This window comes from Oryctolagus cuniculus, chromosome 12, assembly GCF_964237555.1.
Source record: "Oryctolagus cuniculus chromosome 12, mOryCun1.1, whole genome shotgun sequence".
NCBI lineage: Eukaryota > Metazoa > Chordata > Mammalia > Lagomorpha > Leporidae > Oryctolagus > Oryctolagus cuniculus.
The window spans coordinates 10,476,423-10,495,868 of record NC_091443.1 but is presented as its reverse complement, the minus strand read 5'-3'; the positions used below and the strand labels follow the sequence as shown (position 1 = coordinate 10,495,868).

Here is a 19,446-nt window from a genome sequence, read left to right as displayed (position 1 = left end):
TAAACAGGAGCGCTTTGCCCCCTGAGTGCTCGCAGCCCAGCATGTGTGGCGCTGAGTCAGACGTGACCTCCCCTTTTGTCCCAGATGGCAACAACTACAAGAAGCCCCCAGACGGCCATCTCGGGAGCAACGTTTCGCCATGGCTGGACCAATCTGCCCTGGGCTGAATGACTGCCCTCAAAGCCCAAACAGTGGACACCCCCTTGTTTAGACGGACTGACCACAGACAGGGGCTGTTGTGACTGGCAGGGATAGGGCTCGGCTGGGCAGCGTGTGCCTACGGATTTTAAGGGTCAGGACCGGGCACCACCTAGATCTATTCCTTCCCAGACAGGACCCTGGCTCACGGAGGCCCCGCGGCTTGCCTTGGGCTACACAGGCCAGGTTGCTCCCCTCCTGGGCTTGCTACAGGAGCCGGTTCTGCACGGGGCCAGTGGCAGCCACCATGTGTTCCTGTTAAACTGGCTTTAGTTCCAGAGGGTGATGCTTTTCTGACCTTGTCCCCAGAGGCTTTGGCACCTCCCCGTGGCCCCCATATGTGCATCCTTGTCCTCCCAGACTGCTGCTGACGCACGCGACGGCCTGGAACGCCAGTCTGCTGAGGCTGAGAAACTGGCCAGAAGAAATGGATCAGAAAGAAAAATTCAGTTTGCAACTTCATAAGAGATACCCAAACTGAACAAAACCACCCATGGTTTCATTTCAGCCCCTGTCAGGGTGCTGAAGCAAGGGAGACACGTGAAATAACCCACCAGGGGAAAAGCTAAATAAAATAGCTCTGTGGCCTGCAGCGCCATCTGGCGGTTCTTTCTAGAAGTGAAGTTTGGATACTCTGAACTATTTTTTTTTTAACAATCACAAGTCAAGATTATAAAAAGATTGCAAGTATAGCACACATTCTTTTTCCTGAACAGTTTGAGTCGATATCATTGACATGACACCCCATGAGCCTGAACACTCAGTGGGCGCTTCCTATAAATAAAGGTCCCCGACACCATCAGATGGTGTTCCCGCCATCCACCCTTGGCCCAGTGATTCCCTGCCAACGCTGCGGGGAGGAAACACGTTGCACTGAGTCACCCTGAACCTTTAAGGTCCTTCCCTCGCTGATCCTTGACTCCCACCACCTGGAGGCGTCCAAGGCTAGGGGCCAGGTGTGCGGGCAGTCCCTCCATTCGGATTTGTCAGGTTCCCTTGTGTTTCGACTCAGGAATCTCACAGGAAGTGGCTGTGTCCTCCTCACGGCATCCTAGCAGGGGCTACCCGACTGTGTTTTGTTCTGTGCCTGGCGACATTACCCTCGATCGCCTGATTAGGGCCTTTCCCCTTGGTTGGCTGAGAAACGGTGCCTGCCAAAGAGGGTCCACTGTCACCACTGCTCCATGCCGTGCTGCAGGTCCCAGCCAGTGTGAACAGGGATCCAAAAAGAAAAAGCCAAAGAAAGAGCAAGTAAAATACAAGGGGCTGGCTGTGTCCCGTGGGTTTCACTGCCGCCTGCATCCCATGTGGGCTCTGGTTGGAGTCCCAGCTGCTCCACTTCCGATCCAGCTCCCTGCTAACGCACCTGGGAGAGCAGCAGAGGATGGGCCAAGAGCTTGTTCCCTGCACCAGTGGGGGAGTCCTGGAAGAAGCTCCTGGCTCCTGGCTCGGGCCTGGGCCATCCCCAGCCGTTCTGGCCATTTGGGGAGTGAATCAGTGGATGGAAGATTCTCTCCTTCTCTGTCTCTCCCTTTCAAATAAATAAATCTTAACAAAACGAACAAAAAGATAGGGTCTGGCACTGTGGCGTAGCAGGTAGAGCCGCTGTCTGAAGCCCCGGCTGCTCCACTTCCGACCCAGCTCTCTGCTCTGGCCTGGGAAAGCAGTGGAAGATGGCCCAGTGCCTGGGCCCCTGCACCCGCGTGGGAGACCTGGATGGAGCTCCTGGCTCCGATGGGACCAGCCCCAGCCGTTGCCGACACTTGGGGAGTGACCCAGTGGATGGGAGGTCTCATGCTGTCTCGGTGACTCTCTCAAATAAATAAATCTTTTTATATATATAAAAAAAAGTTAGTTAAAAATGGAATTTCTGTAAATGGCCTTTACAGTACCATCCAAAAAACTACAAATATCTAGAGCTGCAGGCGCGGGCCGAGCCTGCGGGGAGAGGGCGGCGGCGGCCACGCGCGTCACGGGGCAGGCTGCAGGACGCACGCTTCCAGTCTCTCAAGGTCGGGAGACCCCCGCGGGCCTACCGCAACCCCACCAGACCCGGGCTTGACTCCCGGGGCCGGCCCCGCCGGCGCCAAGCGGCCACGCACACCCTCGCTCCCACTGCGCGATGCCCTAGTGTGAGAGAGGTCCGCGGGGCTCTTCCCCCGGTTTTCCTAACTTTCGGACCCAGACGTCTAGAAGCGGGGCCCCCCACCCCCACCCCACCCCACCCGACCCGACTCCAGAAAGCCCCGGGCGGAGAACCCCGCGCCCGGCCCGTCCCCAACGCCAGCACGGAGCGCCGGCCGAGACGACCTCCCGGGGAGGCGTGGCTCTTCGATTGCTTCGGGCTGGCGGTCGATCTGCGATTGGTGCGGCCTGGCGGCGGCGCGGGGCATGCCGGGACGTGTGCTCCGCGCGCGGCGGCAGCGGCAGGCGGGGGCGGCGGCGGCGCGGGGCGGCTGGCGGCGGCAGCATGGTGAAGCTGACGGCGGAGCTGATCGAGCAGGCGGCGCAGTACACCAACGCCGTGCGGGACCGCGAGCTGGACCTCCGCGGTGAGTGCGGGGGGCGCGCGCCGCGGCCTCGCGGCCGTCCCGCCGGCGGAGCCTCGAGCTGGCTTCCGGCCCGGCGCGTAGCGTCGCGCGGGCCTCGCGGGCGGGAAGGCGGCCCCGGCGGGCGGGAAGGCGGCCCCGGCGGGCGGGAGCTGCTGGGCTGGGATCCGGGCGGGAGGAGGCGGGGCCCCGATGGTTTCTCACCCGATCGTTCCCTTCCGGGAAGCGGCCTTGAGGTGGAGCCGTCTCGCCGAGCCTGGGCGCGTGGGGCGCTCTAGAGGCGTCGGCCCGGACTCGGCTTCCCGGGGATGGGGGCCGGGCTCGGCTTCCCGGGGATGGGGGCCGGGCTCTGGGGGCGTCGGCCCGGACTCGGCTTCCCGGGGATGGGGGGCGGGGGCCCCGGACTCGACTTCCCGGGGATGAGGTCGGGCTCTGGGGGCGTCGGCCTAGACTCTGCTTCCCGGGGATGGGGGCCGGGCTCGGTTTCCCGGGGCGGGGCCGGGCTCTGGGGGCGGGGGCCCCGGACTCGGCTTCCCGGGGATGGGGGGCGGGGGCCCCGGACTCGGCTTCCCGGGGATGGGAGGCGGGGGCCTCAGACTCGGCTTCCCGGGGATGGGAGGCGGGGGCCGGGCTCTGGGGGCGGGGGCTCCGGGCTCTGGGGGCGGGGGCCCGGACTCTGCTTCCCGGGGATGGGGGCCGGGCTCTGGGGGCGGGGGCTCCGGGCTCGGCTTCCCGGGCTCTGGGGGCGTCGGCCCGGACTCGGCTTCCCGGGGATGGGAGGCGGGGGCCGGGCTCTGGGGACGGGGGCCCCGGACTCGGCTTCCAGGGGATGGGGGCCGGGCTCTGGGGGCGGGGGCCCCGGACTCGGCTTCCCGGGGATGGGAGGCGGGGGCCGGGCTCTGGGGGCGGGGGCCCCGGACTCGGCTTCCCGGGGATGGGGGGCGGGGGCCCCGGACTCGGCTTCCCGGGGGTGAGACTGCGGCGCTGGCCGGAGGTTGCCCGCGGGCGCCCGTTGGCTGTGCTCGCGGCCTGGACTCCCCGCTGACCTTCGGGGGAAGCCCCGGAGCTGCTATTTTGTAGCGAAAGGCTCGGTCCGAGAGCAAGCCGCCCCTTGGGCCGCTCCCAGGTCTGGTGGGCGCGCCGTGCTGAGCAGCTCTGGATTGGAAACGGCCTGGCCGCGGCCCTTCCCTCCTCCGCTGGGCACCGAGCGCAGCAGTAGGCCCCGGTTAGAGCGGTGGGCTTTCGGGCGAATTGTTCACAGGGCGTCGCCTTCAGGTCTGGATTGGCGCTGGGGAGGTGAAATAAAGGGCTGTGGTGACGGCATGAGCGCGTCCCGGGAGCCTAAGGGCTGTAGTGGCGTCATGAGGGTGTCCGGAGAGCCTGTGGACTCTGGTGACGTCATGAGCGTCCCGGGGAGCCTGTAGACTGGTGACGTCATGAGCGTCCCCGGGAGCATGTGGGCTCTGGTGGCGTCATGAGCGTCCCCGGGAGCATGTGGACTGTGGTGACGTCACGAGCGTGTCCGGGGAGCCTGTGGGAGAGGTTGGGGACCGTTGACAGTAGGGCCTGGGCCTACTGCAGCGGAAGGCGAACCGTTGGGCGGCCCCGCCAGCGTTCTTCGGAGCCTCGTCAGGCGCCCCTCACGCACGTCCTTGCCGTCAGCCTCGCGCGTCCGCAGCTGGAGCCGAGCCTCGCGGCGCCGGGGACTCGAGACCGCCCGCTCTCGTGTGCGGTGGGTGCGCGCAGTGTTCCTCACTGGCAGGTGTGGGTGCTGGACACCGCCGGCGGCCCGAGGGCCCTTCGGGTCCTGTTCATGCCTCTCCCGCCCCGCCCTTCTGTCCGCAGGGTATAAAATTCCTGTCATTGAAAACCTGGGTGCTACCTTGGACCAGTTTGATGCTATCGATTTTTCCGACAATGAGATCAGGAAGCTGGATGGGTTTCCTCTGCTGAGAAGACTGAAAACGTTGTTGGTGAACAACAACAGGATATGGTGAGTGCGCCGGAACAGCGTGGCCTTTTCTCCGCTGCTCGCTCCTGAGAAGCTGTAGTGAGGCCGGGTAGACCTACTTGATTCCAGGGTTCTGCGGGCACCTCCTGCAGCAGGAGGCCTGGCCAGCCGGAGCTGGGAGCTGGAGCCGGCCGGATGGCTGCTGTGGGTGCGTGCGCTGTCACCAGCCCCTGGGGCCTGCAGCAGCAGCAGAGCTGGCATTGGCGCCACAGCTGGGCGTTTAACCCGGGCGCTCGAGTGTGGAGCGCAGTGTCTAACTGCCTGGCTCACACCTGTGAGCCAGTCTTCTTCGAATGAGAGATGGGGTGCAGCTTTCCAGGGATCCAGGGGTTACTTTGACATTGGCCTAGGCGTATTTGCATATGTTCAGAAATATTTACATATTCATAATTTCTAATTAAAAGTGTGCTGTTTTGTACATGTTTTGGCTTCTAAAATAGTTATCAAAGGGATTGTATAAAAAGCTTTATAAAGCTCAGTAATTGTGTTTTTATCACATGTCTACCTCCTGCCTTCTGCTTTACTTTTCTTCAGTTAAACTGGTTTCTAGAAGATTTGCTGAAATTGGGATCGTTTTAGCCCTTAAGCTCTGTGTAAATTTTATTGGAAAAAATTTATTGGCTACTTGTAGAGAATGTCAGTAAGAGTACTAGTGGTGGGGTGCTTGGCACCGGGTTAAGGCACTGCTTGGGACACACACACCCCGTATCAGGATGCCTGAATTCAAGTCCTGCTCCACTTCCAGTCCAGCCTCCTGCTATTGGGTTAGCCATTTCCTGGTGGGGTGGTTGTATGTCTTGTACCTGCACTGTGAATGCAGAAGCACTTGGGTTTCTGTGCCACCTGCTCACAGAAGTAGTGAAGTGAGCTGAGGCCCTACCCGGGGGTCTCACCTTTTCTCAGGTTCCGCTAGCCGGTGTGGCAGCAGAAAGGGTCCCAGGCAGAGTCCAGGGAGCTGCCTGAATTGTCCCCTCTTCGGTCGCCTCTCCCACAGTGGTAGCTGGGGTAGGGCAAGAGGGGTCTCGGAGCTTCTGCAGTCAGACCCTGTGATCAGGGGTGTGTGTAGAGTTGTTCACTTTACTAAGAGTGTGTCTGTCTGTTTAGCCGTATAGGTGAGGGGCTTGATCAGGCTCTGCCCTGTCTCACAGAACTCATTCTCACCAACAACAGCCTTATGGAACTGGTAAGTTGTATCTTGGGGAGGGGTTTAAGGGCTGCATACTTCTTAGAGAACATTTGCGAAGTCTAGAATATTTCTCCTTATCCTCCTTTGCTTAATTAATTCAGTGCCTGGGCCTTTCTGGGTGTCAGTGTTGCAGGGGTCTTTCCTCGCCCTGGCTTCCCTTTGATTCTGTTAGGGCGCCCTGACAGACGTGCCTAAAGCAAGTGTAGGCCAATTTATGACCTTTTTTCTGTATTGCTAGTGCTTTTGATGTCCAGGGAGGCTTCTCTTACCCTCCCTGGGTTGTAGAGGAGCCTGTATCATTTTCTGGAACTGTAGTCCCAGTGTGGTGGCGCTGACCAGGTGGCCTCTGCGTGGAGGTGTGCTGGAACGTGGCCTGCACACCGGGCCTCAAGGACGTGGAAACCAAGAGAGCAGGAGAGAGAGAATGCGGACATGGTGATTTCCGCCTGTTTTATGTTTTCAAAACTTACTCCGTGTGCTTCACTTTTACATAATTGAACTGATACCATATATGTTCTCGTTGTAACCTAAATTTCCCACTTGAACACTGGATGTCTGAGTCCATGTTGTCTAACTTGATTTGCGGTTATCCTGCCTTTGCCTCCCTTGCCTGTCTCCTGGAGTGGAATGGACTGTGTGTGCCTTTGCTGGTGCGTGGCGGGCCCATCACATCCTGGACATTCTCTCTAGAGTACGTGACCCCGCAGTGAGAATGCAGCGCCCATATGGGATGCCTGCACTGCAGGCAGCGGCTTTACCCGCTGTCCACAGTGCTGGCCTACTTGTGTGTGTTTTTAGCCCATCAGTCCCTAGTCATTCTGTTTCATATGATGTGTGTGTGTGTTAGAGAGAGACATGAAAGTTGCCACTCTTACGTCATTGCTTCCTGGGTCTGTTTCAGTGGGTTGCCAGTCCGAGCTGGAGAGCTGTCTGATGGTGTCTGTGACGTGCTTCCTGCCAGGCTGCGCTCTGAAATCTGCTCTGTTCCCCTCCCTCTTGCATCCGTACCTTGTTCCTCATTCTCTCGTGCCCGGTTTGCTCGGCTCGGATCTCCTCCTGCAGTTTCTCCTCAGGAGAGCGCTGTCCTGCAGGCACCCAGCATCTGGCTGGTCCAGACCCTGTGCTCACGCGCCGCGCAGGTCTCGCAGGGACCCAGCATCTGGCTGGTCCAGACCCTGTGCTCACGCGCCGCGCAGGTCTCGCAGGGACCCAGCATCTGGCTGGTCCAGACCCTGTGCTCACGCGCCGCGCAGGTCTCGCAGGGACCCAGCATCTGGCTGGTCCAGACCCTGTGCTCACGGGGCCGCGGGTCTTGCAGCTGCTGCTGTGAAGCTGAGTGCCTGTGGGCTGTCCTGGAGCGATCAAGTTCACGGCCGCCCCCTCCTCACCTTCTCTGCTGCTTCCTGCGCAAATGTGGTCGCCACGCAGGCCTTGTAGCTCGCGGTGCTGCTGCCCCTCACTCCTGTGTTAGGGTTCTTGGAGAACTATCTGTCATCTGGGTTGCTTGTAGGTATGGACCATAGGGGTTTTTGTTTTGCTGTCCTTACGGTACTGCGTTATGAGACAGTTTGGGAAGATCTAAAAACTGCCCTGCCTTCTGCCCATAATTTGGTCCTGTTTCCCCAGCTGTACAGCTTCGTGTCCTTGGAAATTCTTTGAAGAGCTTGGTGGGGGCAGGGGGTACTGCGGAGGTGAAAGGCGCTCCTCCACAGTGATAGGCCTGTGTGGGTCCCAGGCGTCTGGAGGCGCTAGAAGACAGATGGCTGTACTACCCTGTGCGAATCTCTTGCTCAGGGTTACCTCACCTTTGGCGGTTTCTCTCCTGAGTCATTGGAGTTTGCTGTAGGAAATCACCTTTCATGGCCTCTTCTGCCGTGGAGACAGAGCTGTTGATGCTGGATTTAAAGGAAGAAGCTCAGATGTACTCGGCGTATTCTGTAGGAGTTACTGAAGTGCCTGTGACGTCCTGGTTTTGGGTCAGGACTAGTGCAGTAGCAGTCTGAAAGACGATGCGGCTGCTCGCTCTGCCTGCCCTGCCCACGGCAGAACACTGGGAGCATGCGTGCTGTCCTTACCTTTGCTCTCCACCCCACAGGGTGACCTGGACCCCTTGGCCTCCCTCAGATCGCTGACGTACCTAAGGTATGGGAAGGATGTTTTTTAATTCATTCTATTATTTATTAAAATGTCATATTAAATTGGTAGTATCATAGGGGTATTTTTTAAAATTTATTTCACAGCACTTGATTAATTCAAAGAAATAATTTAGAATGGAATGACAGTTACACTAATCAAGAGATGTTACATTTGATATATTTTCTTTTAAATACTTTAAAAATTTTAACTGATACAAAAAATTGTACATATTTCTGGGGTGCTGTGTAATGTTTTTATATACATATACATTGTATAATGCTCAAATCAGAGCAAACACTTCGATATACTCAAACATCTATTATTTCTTTATGGTGAAAACATCCAAAAAATTTGTCCTCTCAACCTAAGAAAAAGATAGTGCATTAGTAGTATTATCTACAGCCACCCTGATGCAGTAATAGAATACCTGACTTTTTGTACTGTGTAACTATAACATAGTACTTGGGGTTTTTTTGTTTTTGTTTTTAAATATTTGTTTATTTGAAAGGGAGGGAGAGAGAGAGGTCTTCTATCTTCTGGTTTACTCCTCAAATGGCCATAACAGCCAGGGCTGGGCCAGGTCAAAGCCAGGAGCTTCATCCTGGTCTGCCACATATGTGCAAGGGCCCAAGCACTTGGGCTGTCTTCTGCTGCTTTCCCAGATGCATCAGCAGCAAGCTGGATCAGAAATGGAGCACCCTGGGACCCAGCGCCGTGGCATACCAGGTAAAGCCGCCATCTGTAGTGCCGGCATCCCATATGGGTGCCAGTTCGTATCCTGCCTGCTGCACTTTGGATCCAGCTTTCTGCTGTGGCCTGGGAAAGCAGTGAAAGATGACGCAAGACCTTGGGCCCCTGCACCCGTGTAGGAGACCCGGAAGAAGCTCCTGGCTCCTGGCTTTGGATTGGCTCAGGTCCAGCCATTGTAGCCATTTGAGGAGTGAACCAGAGTATGGAAGAGATCTCTCTCTCTGTCTCTCTCTCTCTCTCTCTGCCTCTCCTTCTCTCTCTCTCTCTGTAACTCTTTCAAATAAATAAATAAATCTTTAAAAAATAGAAATGGCGCATCCGGGAACCGGTGCCCATATGGGATGCCAGTGCCGCAGGCTGTGATTTACCGGCTGGCCCAGTGTGGTGTTGTCCATCAGCTTCTCCCCAGCCCTCCTTCACTGCCACCATCCCAGTCCCTGGCAGCCCTCATTCTGCGCTCAGCTTCTTTGAGACTGACTTGATCTTTAGATGATGTGTGAGGTCTCCTAATTGTCTTTTGTGCTTGGCTTATTTCTCTTAACACAAAGACCTTCAGTCCCACCTATGTTTCTGCAGAAGAGAGAGCTTAATCCTTTTTTATGGCTCAGTACCATGTTTTCTAGGTGTGAAATGATTTGTTAAGACTAAGGAAGTCTTTTCTGATAGCGTCTGTATTGGTCTTAAGCAGTCAGTCAGTCACAAGGACCTTTCAACAACAAATGCAGAAGGCGTTTCCTTCAGCAGTGTTACTCCCATGGTGCGGCTTTGAGGTGTGAGTGGGGAGCTTTCCCGTGCTGTCAGGCTCCATGGGGCGGGGACCTCCGGGACGCTGTGCGATGAGATCTGAGTGTCGTTATTCCTGTTCTCCAGTATTCTGCGGAATCCTGTAACAAACAAGAAGCATTACAGACTGTATGTCATTTACAAAGTTCCACAAGTCAGAGTACTGGATTTCCAGAAAGTAAAGCTAAAAGTAAGTGGTTGTGAGCTGTCTGTCTATACTTTGTTTCTGATTTTTTAAGTTGCCTAAGCCAGTACATTTTACTATTACTGTAAATTAAAAGGAAGAAAAAAGCCGGAGGAGGAACATGTTTGGTTTTCTTTTTCCTCCTAACAGTGTTTATGGAAGGACTTTGAACTGATGCTCTTTTATGATCATGAAAAGTGGGCGGAGTGTCGGGCACCTGGTGCACAGGCTGCACGGTCTCAGTGGGGAACCTTGATAGGATCCACTTTGCAGCAGCTGGCATTGGGCGATTTTTCTCTCTTTTTGGGGGGTGTGTGTGTTTGTTTTAAACCTTCTTAGTTCCTTGTGAGCCCCTCTTTGAAACTAGGAGAGGGACCTTCACCAGAGAAGAAAAGACCAGTATGTGTCCTTTTAATTTGAAATTGGCTTTTTGGTGTTTTTACCAGCCCCGACTGCTGCGGGAAAATTGCCTTGTGTGTTTTCTGAGGAATGCATCTACATGCATGTGGTATTGCTAATTCCATTACTCTGTGTGTGGTGTCGCTGTAGGAGCGTCAGGAAGCAGAGAAAATGTTCAAGGGCAAACGGGGTGCACAGCTTGCAAAGGATATTGCCAGGAGAAGCAAAACGTAAGATACGGATGTCCAACTTCACCTCCCTCCCCTTCAGAAACACTCTGTCCGGCACCTGCCTCCTCCAACTGAAACGAGAGCTGTGGCCGAGAGGGTGTTCATTTGAGTGCGGATAGTGCACGGCCCTTGGTGGTGCAACCACGAGACTCCCACCAGGCCGGCGGGCAGATGTTTCAGTGTGCAGGCTCGCCTGGATTGCCTGCGTCCTGGCTTCTCCAGGAAGATGCCCTGGGTGGTGTTTCTGAAGGAGAGGGTCCTTGTATCAGCTTGTTAACAAAGATAAGATACTACACTGGTTGAATTACTTTCAAAAGCTTTTGAAAGTAAGAGAAGCAACTTCTTTGGGTCTGGATTTAACAATTACATTCTCTCCTCTCCCAAGTTTTAATCCAGGGGCTGGTTTGCCGGCTGACAAAAAGAAAGGTGGGCCGTCTCCAGGGGATGTCGAGGCAATCAAGGTGAGAAAGTGTTGGGATGCCTGGGTGGGGAGAGCCGAGGCGGACCAGGACCCAGAACTCTGTCAGAAACCTCATTCTGAATGTCGCAGATTGCATTTTCCCATGACTGAGAGATTCCACTCAATTTCTAGGTAGGGAAAACTAGCTTACATGCATGTGGCCGCACTCTACCTTGAACTACTACATGAGCCAGTCGAAGTGGAGGCAGCTCACCTGCTCTTCACCTCGGTATCCTCTCAGTGTTTGCTTCCTAACTTTCAAAGCTGTGCCGCTTCTACCAAATCCTGTTGGTGATGAGTGGGAATTCGTAATTCTATGTTGCCACCTAAGTTACTCAGTAATAGAATTCCAGGTGGACACTCTACTTAGCCAGGAATTCACCAATTTTAGAAATGTATGACTCGGCTTCTAGGTTGTTTGCAGTGTGCATACAATTTGTTTAATGTTCCAACTTGAGAAGTTGCTGTGAATTTCTGTAGCTGTCTTCTGGGTGATTGACAGTCAGTTGTAACCCGCCGTCTGTCTCCGTTGTCCTCTGTCCCAGAATGCTATAGCCAACGCATCCACCCTGGCCGAAGTGGAGAGGCTGAAAGGGCTGCTGCAGTCCGGGCAGATCCCTGGCAGAGAACGCAGACCAGGTGAGAAGACTGCTCCGTCCTTGTGTGGCCACAGACAGTGCGCACCGGCCAGGGCGGTGCTCCCTCCGAGGACGCTCTGTCACCTCATGTCCGAAATCCCTGGAAATCTCACTAAAGAAGGAAGCTAAGTGGTAGGACAGTGGGGATTTTTTTTCTATTTATTTAAGACTGATTTATTTGAAAGAATTACAGAGAGAAGGAGAGACAGAGAGATCTTCCATTTCCTGGTTTACTCCCCACATGACTACAGTTGTCTGGGCTGGGCCAGGCCAAAACCAGGAGCCAGGAGCTTCATCCAGTCTCCCACGTGGGTGCGGGACCCAAGCACTTGGGCCATCCTCCCCTGCGTTCCCAGGAGCATTATTAGCAGGGAGGTGGATCGGAAGTGGAGCAGCCAGGACTTGAACCATGGCCCTCTTTACTCGCTGTGACACAACGCCAGCCCCAACAATGGGGATTCTTTTTTGCATCAAGTTTAAGCAAGCATTATTTCATAGCCATGGAGGGAATCAAACTGTAGAGGTAACCATGTGGCCCTTTACCTGTGGGAACGTGGACCTCCAAGCACAGGGAAAATGCGGATTAAAAGGTGACTGCATTGCCCATCAACTTTTTGAAGCCCCCGGAGGTGATCGCTCAGTAGTCGGGGACACAGCTCCTGAGCCACGCAGCCGCGCTCAGGTCTTAGCCTCGGCAGCCGCGTCCTAGGCAAGTGTCTTCAAGCCCGTTTCCTCGTCCTGAAGTCGGGCACAGTCCTGCCGACCTCGGGAGGGGTGCAAAGCTAAGGGCTGGCGCTGAGCGCTGAGCACGGGCCTGGCTTCAGCACAAGTTTCTGAGGAGGGTTAGCCGTTCAGACACTCGAACGCCTACCGTGTGGCGGACAGCAGACTGCACACGGGGACATAAAGGTAAGAAGTACACGCCTGTGACAGGTCTTAAAAATTGTTTTGATTGACACTTAGTATCTTTTTTTTTTTTTTTTTTTTAAGATTTACTTATTTATTTGAAAGGCAGAGACAGAGAGAGAAAGAAAGAGGTCTTCCAGGCCGGCGCCACGGCTCACTAGGCTAATCCTCCGCCTTGCGGCGCCGGCACACCGGGTTCTAGTCCCAGTCAGGGTGCCGGATTCTGTCCTGGTTGCCCCTCTTCCAGGCCAGCTCTCTGCTGTGGCCCGGGAGTGCAGTGGAGGACGGCCCAAGTACTTGGGCTCTGCATCCGCATGGGAGACCAGGAGGAAGCACCTGGCTCCTGGCTTCGGATCGGCGCAGCGCACCAGCTGTAGCAGCCATTTGGGGGTTGAACCAACAGAAGGAAGACCTTTCTCTCTGTCTCTCTCTCTCTCACTGTCTAACTTTGTCTGTCAAAAACAAAAAAGAAAAAGAAAGAGGTCTTCCAGAAATTGCTGGTACACTCCCCCAATGGCTGCAGCAGCCAGAGCTGGGCCGATCCAAGGCCAGAAGCCAGGAGCTTCTTCTGGGTCTCCCACATGGGAGCAGGCGCCCAAGGACTCGGGCCATCTTCTACTGCTTTAGTACACCTTAGCAGAGAGCTGTATGGAAGTGGAGCAGCTGGGTCTCGAGCCAGCGCCCATATGGGATGCCAGCACAGCAGGCGGCAGCTTTACCCGCTGCACCACAGCGTTGGCCTTGTACATAAAGTATTGATATGAATGTTAAACTGAGGACCAAGTCCTGGGAAAATAAATGTTTGTACTACGAGATGATGAATGACACTTGTTAAGCCCAGTGCTTCTCACTGTGTGATCCCTGGGCCCGAGGGGTCTGCAAGGTCACCGCCACCTCTGTGAGAACACTGCGGTGTTACTTGTGTGTGGATTAACATTAGTACTGATGCCTCAGCCTGAGCAGCCCATGGGGGTGTAGCTACTCCGTTCTTCCCTGCTGGGCACGTATGGCGTGCCTTGTCATTTCCCCTGCATGGAACGATGCAAGTTATTTGATGAGTGTCCCTCTTTGGACACTGGGTGACAGGCATGCTGGGTACCCATGAAACATTGCTCCAGCCCCAGGGTGGATGAACATCTTCATCTACTGGTGCGTTTGTGGGAGCAGGGAAGCAAGGGTCTTCAAAAAGACAGGACGGAAAACCGCTTACGCTGTTTACTGCCAATGATAGCTTTGAAGATTTCCAGCGAAAATGAAAACTTGGAAAGCTTGTGTGCACTGCTGTAACCTTGACAACTGCACTTAAAGAATTTTCTGGGGAATCCAGCGCTAATATTAATCAGTATGACTTTTTTGATATTGCGTGATGAAATGGCCAAGTATTTGGAAGTATTTGCAAAGACAGTGAAGCACTGTTTTCCAAGTGATGTTATAAAACCGTGCATGCGTAAAAGTTCTACTCAGTACTGGTACACGAATGCATTTTCAAGCAAGACAGTTGGCAAAGCTCCCTCGGGCTTCACGTTGTAACTGACCTTTAAGAAACTACTATTTGGGCCAGTGTGTGGTGCAGTGGGTTAAGCTGCTGCTTTTGATGCCGGCATCCCATGTTGGGCCTTTGCCACCCACGTGGGAGACACAGATGAAGCTCCTGGCTTCGGCCTGGCCCAGTGCTGGCCATTGTGGCCATCTGGGAAGTGAACCAGCAAATGGAAGATCTGTCTCTGTGTCTCTCCCTCTCTAGCTCTGACTTTCAAACAAGTAAATAAATCTTAGAAGAAGAAACTGCTGTTTGTCAAGTTTTGGTGTAATGTCTAAAAAGAGTATCTGTAATTACCTGTAAAGGTTACCAAAATGCTCCCCCCTTTTCGGGCTGTATGTCTGGGTGGCTTCTATCACAGCCGGTGGACCACGAGAGCCCATTGGAGTGCTGTTAGGTCAGCTGTTACAGAGCTGTGCAGGGTCTGAGATAGTCTTGTCTTCTCACACAGTGTTTTGGAAAATAACATTTTTAATGAAAATATGTAGTAGATTGTTTCAGTGTGTTTTTTTTTTTTTTTTAAAGAAAAAGATCACAGTTTTCATTTCTAACAGTGTCCATAAATCTGGTATGCATAAACAAAAGCCCCTAGGGCCTAACACTAAAAAGTTTGAGAACTGCTGGTCTAGGCGAAGGTAGAGAGACACTTCTGAACAGGGAACTGCACGACCAAAAGCCCCATGGTAAAAATGAGGCGCAGCTGAGCTTGAAAGGGGCCGTAGTGAATGACGCTCGGGGAGAACGCGGCCAGATGAGACGGACGGCAGAGGGCGCCCACGCAGCGCACCACAGCCGTGGGATGGGGCGAGGCTCGCAGGGCTCCGTGGTGACAGAAGCTGGGAGGGGCCGTTTGAGAGCGGCGCTTTGTGACAGTGGTGTGACTGGTTCCTGACGTAATGATTTCCCGCAGAACGCGGCAGCTGGGGCTGCAATAGGAACCGGAGCACAGGAGGGAGAAGAGACTGGGAAGTCGCTCCTGCTGCCCACTGCTGGGTCTCAGGCCTGGGCCGAGCAGCGCTTCCTTGCGGGCTTGCTTCTTGGTAGTTTCCAACTAGAAGTGAGGTTTGGGTCTTTGGGTCTAGCCGTAGAAGCAGCGCCCGTTACCGCGCGATCTCCCCAGCAGTGGACAGGAGTGACTGGCCGCACGCTGGCCGTAACTGTTGAACAAGTGAAGCGGGCTTGTAGTGCTTGCTGCGGTTTGTTTGCCCGTGGTGGTGGCAAGAATAAAACTCAGGTGTGACCTTTCTCTGTCCATGTACAAACGTGTGTCAGCTGCGCTGAGAGACGAAGGTTTGGACTTCTGTAAGACACCCTTGTGCCCTCTCCTTAGAAGGTGGCCGTGCCTCCCAGTGCCTGTCCAGGAGACACCCTGCCTGAGCGCCTCGAGAGGCAGGGCTGCCTCGTCTGTCTGCCCATGTCCGTGCCTGGCTCTCACATGTCAGGTGCAGAAGCTGTGACTTAGCGTGCCTTAGCGTGACTTCTGGTTTATGGTTTTCTTCAGGGCCCGCTGATGATGCTGAAGAAGAGATGGAGGAAGACACGGTCACAAACGGATCCTGAGCAGAGCGGCGTGGGATGACGATGAGGCTCTCTCCGGCCAGGTCTTGCTTGGTGAACATGGAGTAAGAACCTTGTTTGTCGGCAGAGTGGAACCGGTCAGCTTTGTTGATGCTTGAAACTGCTGCTGCTGGTTTTGTAATTAAATTTTGAAGCCTGAATGTCGGTTTTCTACAGATCATAAAGTAAAGGCCACTGATTGTGCTGCCGAGTCGCCTGTTGTGGTTTGTTTGCAGTGAAGCACAAGGGCTCTGGCACGGGGCAGGATTCCTGGACAGGCTTCCTTGTCGTCTGTAAAATGTTCACTTTTCCAGATTCTTTATAAAATGCAACCTCACTGCGGGACTTACGAATCAGGATCCCTGGGGCTGGCGTTGTGGTGCAGCAGGTTAAGCTGCTGCCTGGGTTGTCCTCATCCCCTGTGGGCACTGGTTCGAGTCCCGGCTGTTCCATTTCCAATCCAGCTTCCTGCTAAGCGCCTGGGAAAGAAATGGAAGATGGCCCAGGGACTTGGTCCTCTGCCACCCACATGAGAGGCCTGGATGGAGTTCCTGGCTCCTGACTTTGGCCTGGCCCAGCCCTGGCCATTGTGGCCATTTGGGGAGTGAAGCAGTAGATGGAAGATCTAGCTCTTTCTCTCCCTCTCTCTCTGCAACTCTGCCTTTCAAATAAAAATTTAGAAAAAATTTTATCTATACTCAGGAATCCTCTGTTACCTGTGGTTTTGCTTTGCATGGTTCAGCTACAATCAAACTGCAGCCAGTTTCAGTGGCCAACTGCAGTCCAAAAATAGTAAATGGACAAATCCAGAAATAACCGTAAAATTCAAATCTCAAATAAACGAAGTTAAATCTCAGCAGTCCTGCACCTGGGCCATGAGTCAGCCTTGGTCCAGCTTATCCACGTTGCGTACACTGCCTGCCTACTAGTTGCTTAGTGGCCGTCTCGGTTATCAGATGGGCTGTTGCAGTAGCTTAGTGCTTGTGCTCCAGTAGCCTTGATTTTACTCAAGGTCCCAAAACACAAGAGTGATGCTAGAGAGAAGCCATAAAGTGCTGTCTTTAAGAGAAAAGGAGAAAGTTCTTGACTTTGTAGGAAAAAATAAGCTATATGAGAGCATTTCAAAAAGTTTGTGGGAAAATGGAATTAAAAGTTTATTTTGGTGCAAAAATTTTTTTGAAATCCAAGAATATGCATTTTCCATGAACTTTATAATTTTTAAATTTATTTTAAAGGCAGAGAGAGAGAGGCCGACTCGGAGGGATCTTTCCATCTCTTGGTTCACCCCTTCCAAACACCTGCCACAGCCAAGGCTGGTGCAGTCCGACTCCTGGAACCTGGACCCCCAAGCGGACGGCAGGGTCACAAGCACTTGAGCCATCACTGTTGCCTTTTAGGGTACACATTAGCAGGAAGCTGGAATGGGAAGTGGGACTGCACCTTGAACTTCGGCACTCCCGTGGGACAGACATCCGGGTCTCAAGTGTCACGTTGCCTGCTGCAACAAGTGCCCACCTCCTCCACAGGCTGTGAAGGCCCTTGGGCGGAGCGGCATTATCCAGCGTGTCAGGCACCCCCCAGACCTGGGGGCGCTGCTGTACTTCCTACAGGTTCATGCATGAGTGTTGGTTTGCACACTGTTGGCACGGTGAGCTGTGCTCATCAGCTGACGCGTGTGAGCAGAGGAGCAGCGTTTTCCAGCGCTGGGTCACGGCGGGGAGGATCGAGGCTTCTCTGGCATGCTTCCTGCAGCCGCAGGTGTCCACGCCAGCCGCTGCCCCCACTGTCACTGTCCACCAGTGAATGGTTCTTTAACCCGGACTGAACCTGAGGCCTCTGGGAAGGTGCCTCAGGCTCTCCGCCAGGGATTCTGACTTCCTTGGACTTTGTCAAGCTCTGGGTGATGGCAAGTGTGGCAGCACTGCTGTAAACGGCGCTGAACGGGTTTTGGTGATTGCCAGTCAGCTGATCGCTCTTACAGGAGCAGTCGGGGCGCCCGAGACGTGAGGGACTGGGCCTTCAGGAGCCTAGCTTCTGGCCAGGAAGACAGCCTGCCAAGCATCCCAGAATGCTTTTGGGAGGACGTGGCAACTCTGATTAATGCATTCCTTGTTCCCTATTGCTTCTGACAGGACAACAAAAATGACCCCACCCTTCTCCACAGTTAGAGATGGCAGGGAGGCCATCTCTGCCGGGTGCCCGAGTCTGTTCCGTCACCTGTGAGCTGTCTTAGCCGAGTGGGACTCGCTGCTGTCAGGCCCAATGATGACAACTTGCCTGCTGTTAGGCGTGGGTGTCCTGAGACCTCCTGCTCACACTCCTTAACCTCTAAGGAGTAGTGCACCGTGGGTCCCTGGCCTCGACTGCCCCCCGTCACTTGGCAACGACCGAGGCGCGGGTGCTGTTTCCTGAATAGATCTGGACTGAGCAGTTTGACCTGGTGAGGAAAAACCCACAAGCCCCCTGGTGGCATTGTGTGTGCCATCGTCCCAACTGAGGTTTTGCGAGACAGACCAGGGAAAAATGAGGGCTGCTGTGCCCAGAGCTCAGCCCCCAGGCATAACTCAGAACCAGAAAAATTGGGTTTACTGCAACCCAACTTCCCCCAGAACGCTGTGAACCTGCGGCTCTGTCAGTTGTAGGAGAAACTTGTACAAGGACACAGTCGCGCCACGTCCAGGAGAACTTGGTTTCTGTGGAACTGTGTTCCGTTGATTAGAATATTGTGAGTGGCCGGCGCCGCGGCTCACTAGGCTAATCCTCCGCCTTGTGGCGCCGGCACACCAGGTTCTAGTCCCGGTCGGGGCGCCGGATTCTGTCCCGGTTGCCCCTCTTCCAGGCCAGCTCTCTGCTGTGGCCCGGGAAGTGCAGTGGAGGGTGGCCCAAGTGCTTGGGCCCTGCACCCCATGGGAGACCAGGAGAAGCACCTGGCTCCTGCCATCGGATCAGTGCCGTGCGCCGGCTGCAGCGCGCTGGCCGCGGCGGCCATTGGAGTGTGAACCAACGGCAAAGGAAGACCTTTCTCTCTGTCTCTCTCTCACTCTCTCACTGTCTACTCTGCCTGTCAAAAAAAAAAATATTGTGAGTGTTGTGGGCCCATGAACTATAAATGTTGGAAATAGCTACCAGGTGTTACACGCACACCTAATGAGCATAACTTAGAGGCCACATGGGGAGTCTACGAGAGTGTTGTTGGATGAGGTGGGTCCTTTGTTGGGTTTGAGAAACGCCGTTGTTCGATGGCCCTCTGCGGTCTTCCTCAGCTCCCACACCTCATTTGTTTACTTCTGTGGAAAGGTGAGGTTTGGCAATTTATTGGTTAGCTGCTGCCACAACAGTGCTGTGTGGGAGGCCGCCACGGTGCTCGGGGCTGGTACGCCCTGTTATGCACACAGAGCCAGCTGTCAGGTTCAGTCTCACAGCTGGCTCTGTTCACTGCAGGCCTGGCTCAGCTCTATCTGCCTCCTCCTTGGACAGGTGAGCCAACCTCACAAAGGCACACGAAGTAAACACCAGAGGCTTTGTAAGGCCTCCAAACTGACACACTTTCTTCTGCCCACTGCTGTTAAGCAAAGCAAGCCACGTGGCCCAGCGCGAGTCGGAGGCTGGAGAACGGCCTTCCCCGCTCCTGGAGGCCATGGCAAGGCAGTGGCGCCAGGAAGGACGAAGGGAGGCCAGTCACGAGGCTGCCGCGGTCGCTGGCCTGGTGGCCATCTGCGCTTGTCCTCCTTTGCAAACAACTCCTGAGCAGTTAGCACTGAGCAAACTTTGCTGAGGTCACCGTACGCTGTGGACAAGCTTGGTGAGGTGACACACCCAGGCACAGGGCAAGGCTAGGAAGAAGGTGTCACTTCGTCACTGGGACCCAGAACAGTGCTGGCAGGACGGGGTGTTGGCGTAGCAGCAAAGAAGCTGTCCC

At 54.7% G+C, this 19,446-nt stretch overlaps 1 protein-coding gene and 1 long non-coding RNA gene across 3 annotated transcripts; one reads left to right on the top strand and one right to left on the bottom strand.

The window, feature by feature from the left end:
* Positions 1-578: 578 nt before the first annotated feature.
* LOC138844530 (uncharacterized) lies at positions 579-1,702 on the bottom strand. Its single transcript, XR_011380437.1, has 3 exons — positions 1,565-1,702; positions 1,299-1,390; positions 579-612 (listed from the first exon to the last, which is right to left on the bottom strand). It is a non-coding gene; the product is annotated as an uncharacterized lncRNA (long non-coding RNA).
* Positions 1,703-2,593: 891 nt separating this feature from the next.
* On the top strand, positions 2,594-15,738 carry SNRPA1 (small nuclear ribonucleoprotein polypeptide A'). Of its 2 annotated transcripts, none has more exons than XM_070053320.1 (9): positions 2,594-2,750; positions 4,593-4,740; positions 5,863-5,941; positions 8,040-8,086; positions 9,701-9,803; positions 10,347-10,426; positions 10,812-10,887; positions 11,432-11,525; positions 15,472-15,738. In XM_070053320.1, exons 1-9 carry the CDS (start codon positions 2,669-2,671, stop codon positions 15,528-15,530), a joined length of 768 nt encoding a protein of 255 aa, XP_069909421.1. In that variant the 5' UTR covers positions 2,594-2,668; the 3' UTR covers positions 15,531-15,738. The 2 variants fall into 2 exon arrangements, with proteins under 2 accessions (XP_069909421.1, XP_069909420.1); XM_070053319.1 differs by having other exon boundaries at positions 11,432-11,656.
* Positions 15,739-19,446: the final 3,708 nt, after the last annotated feature.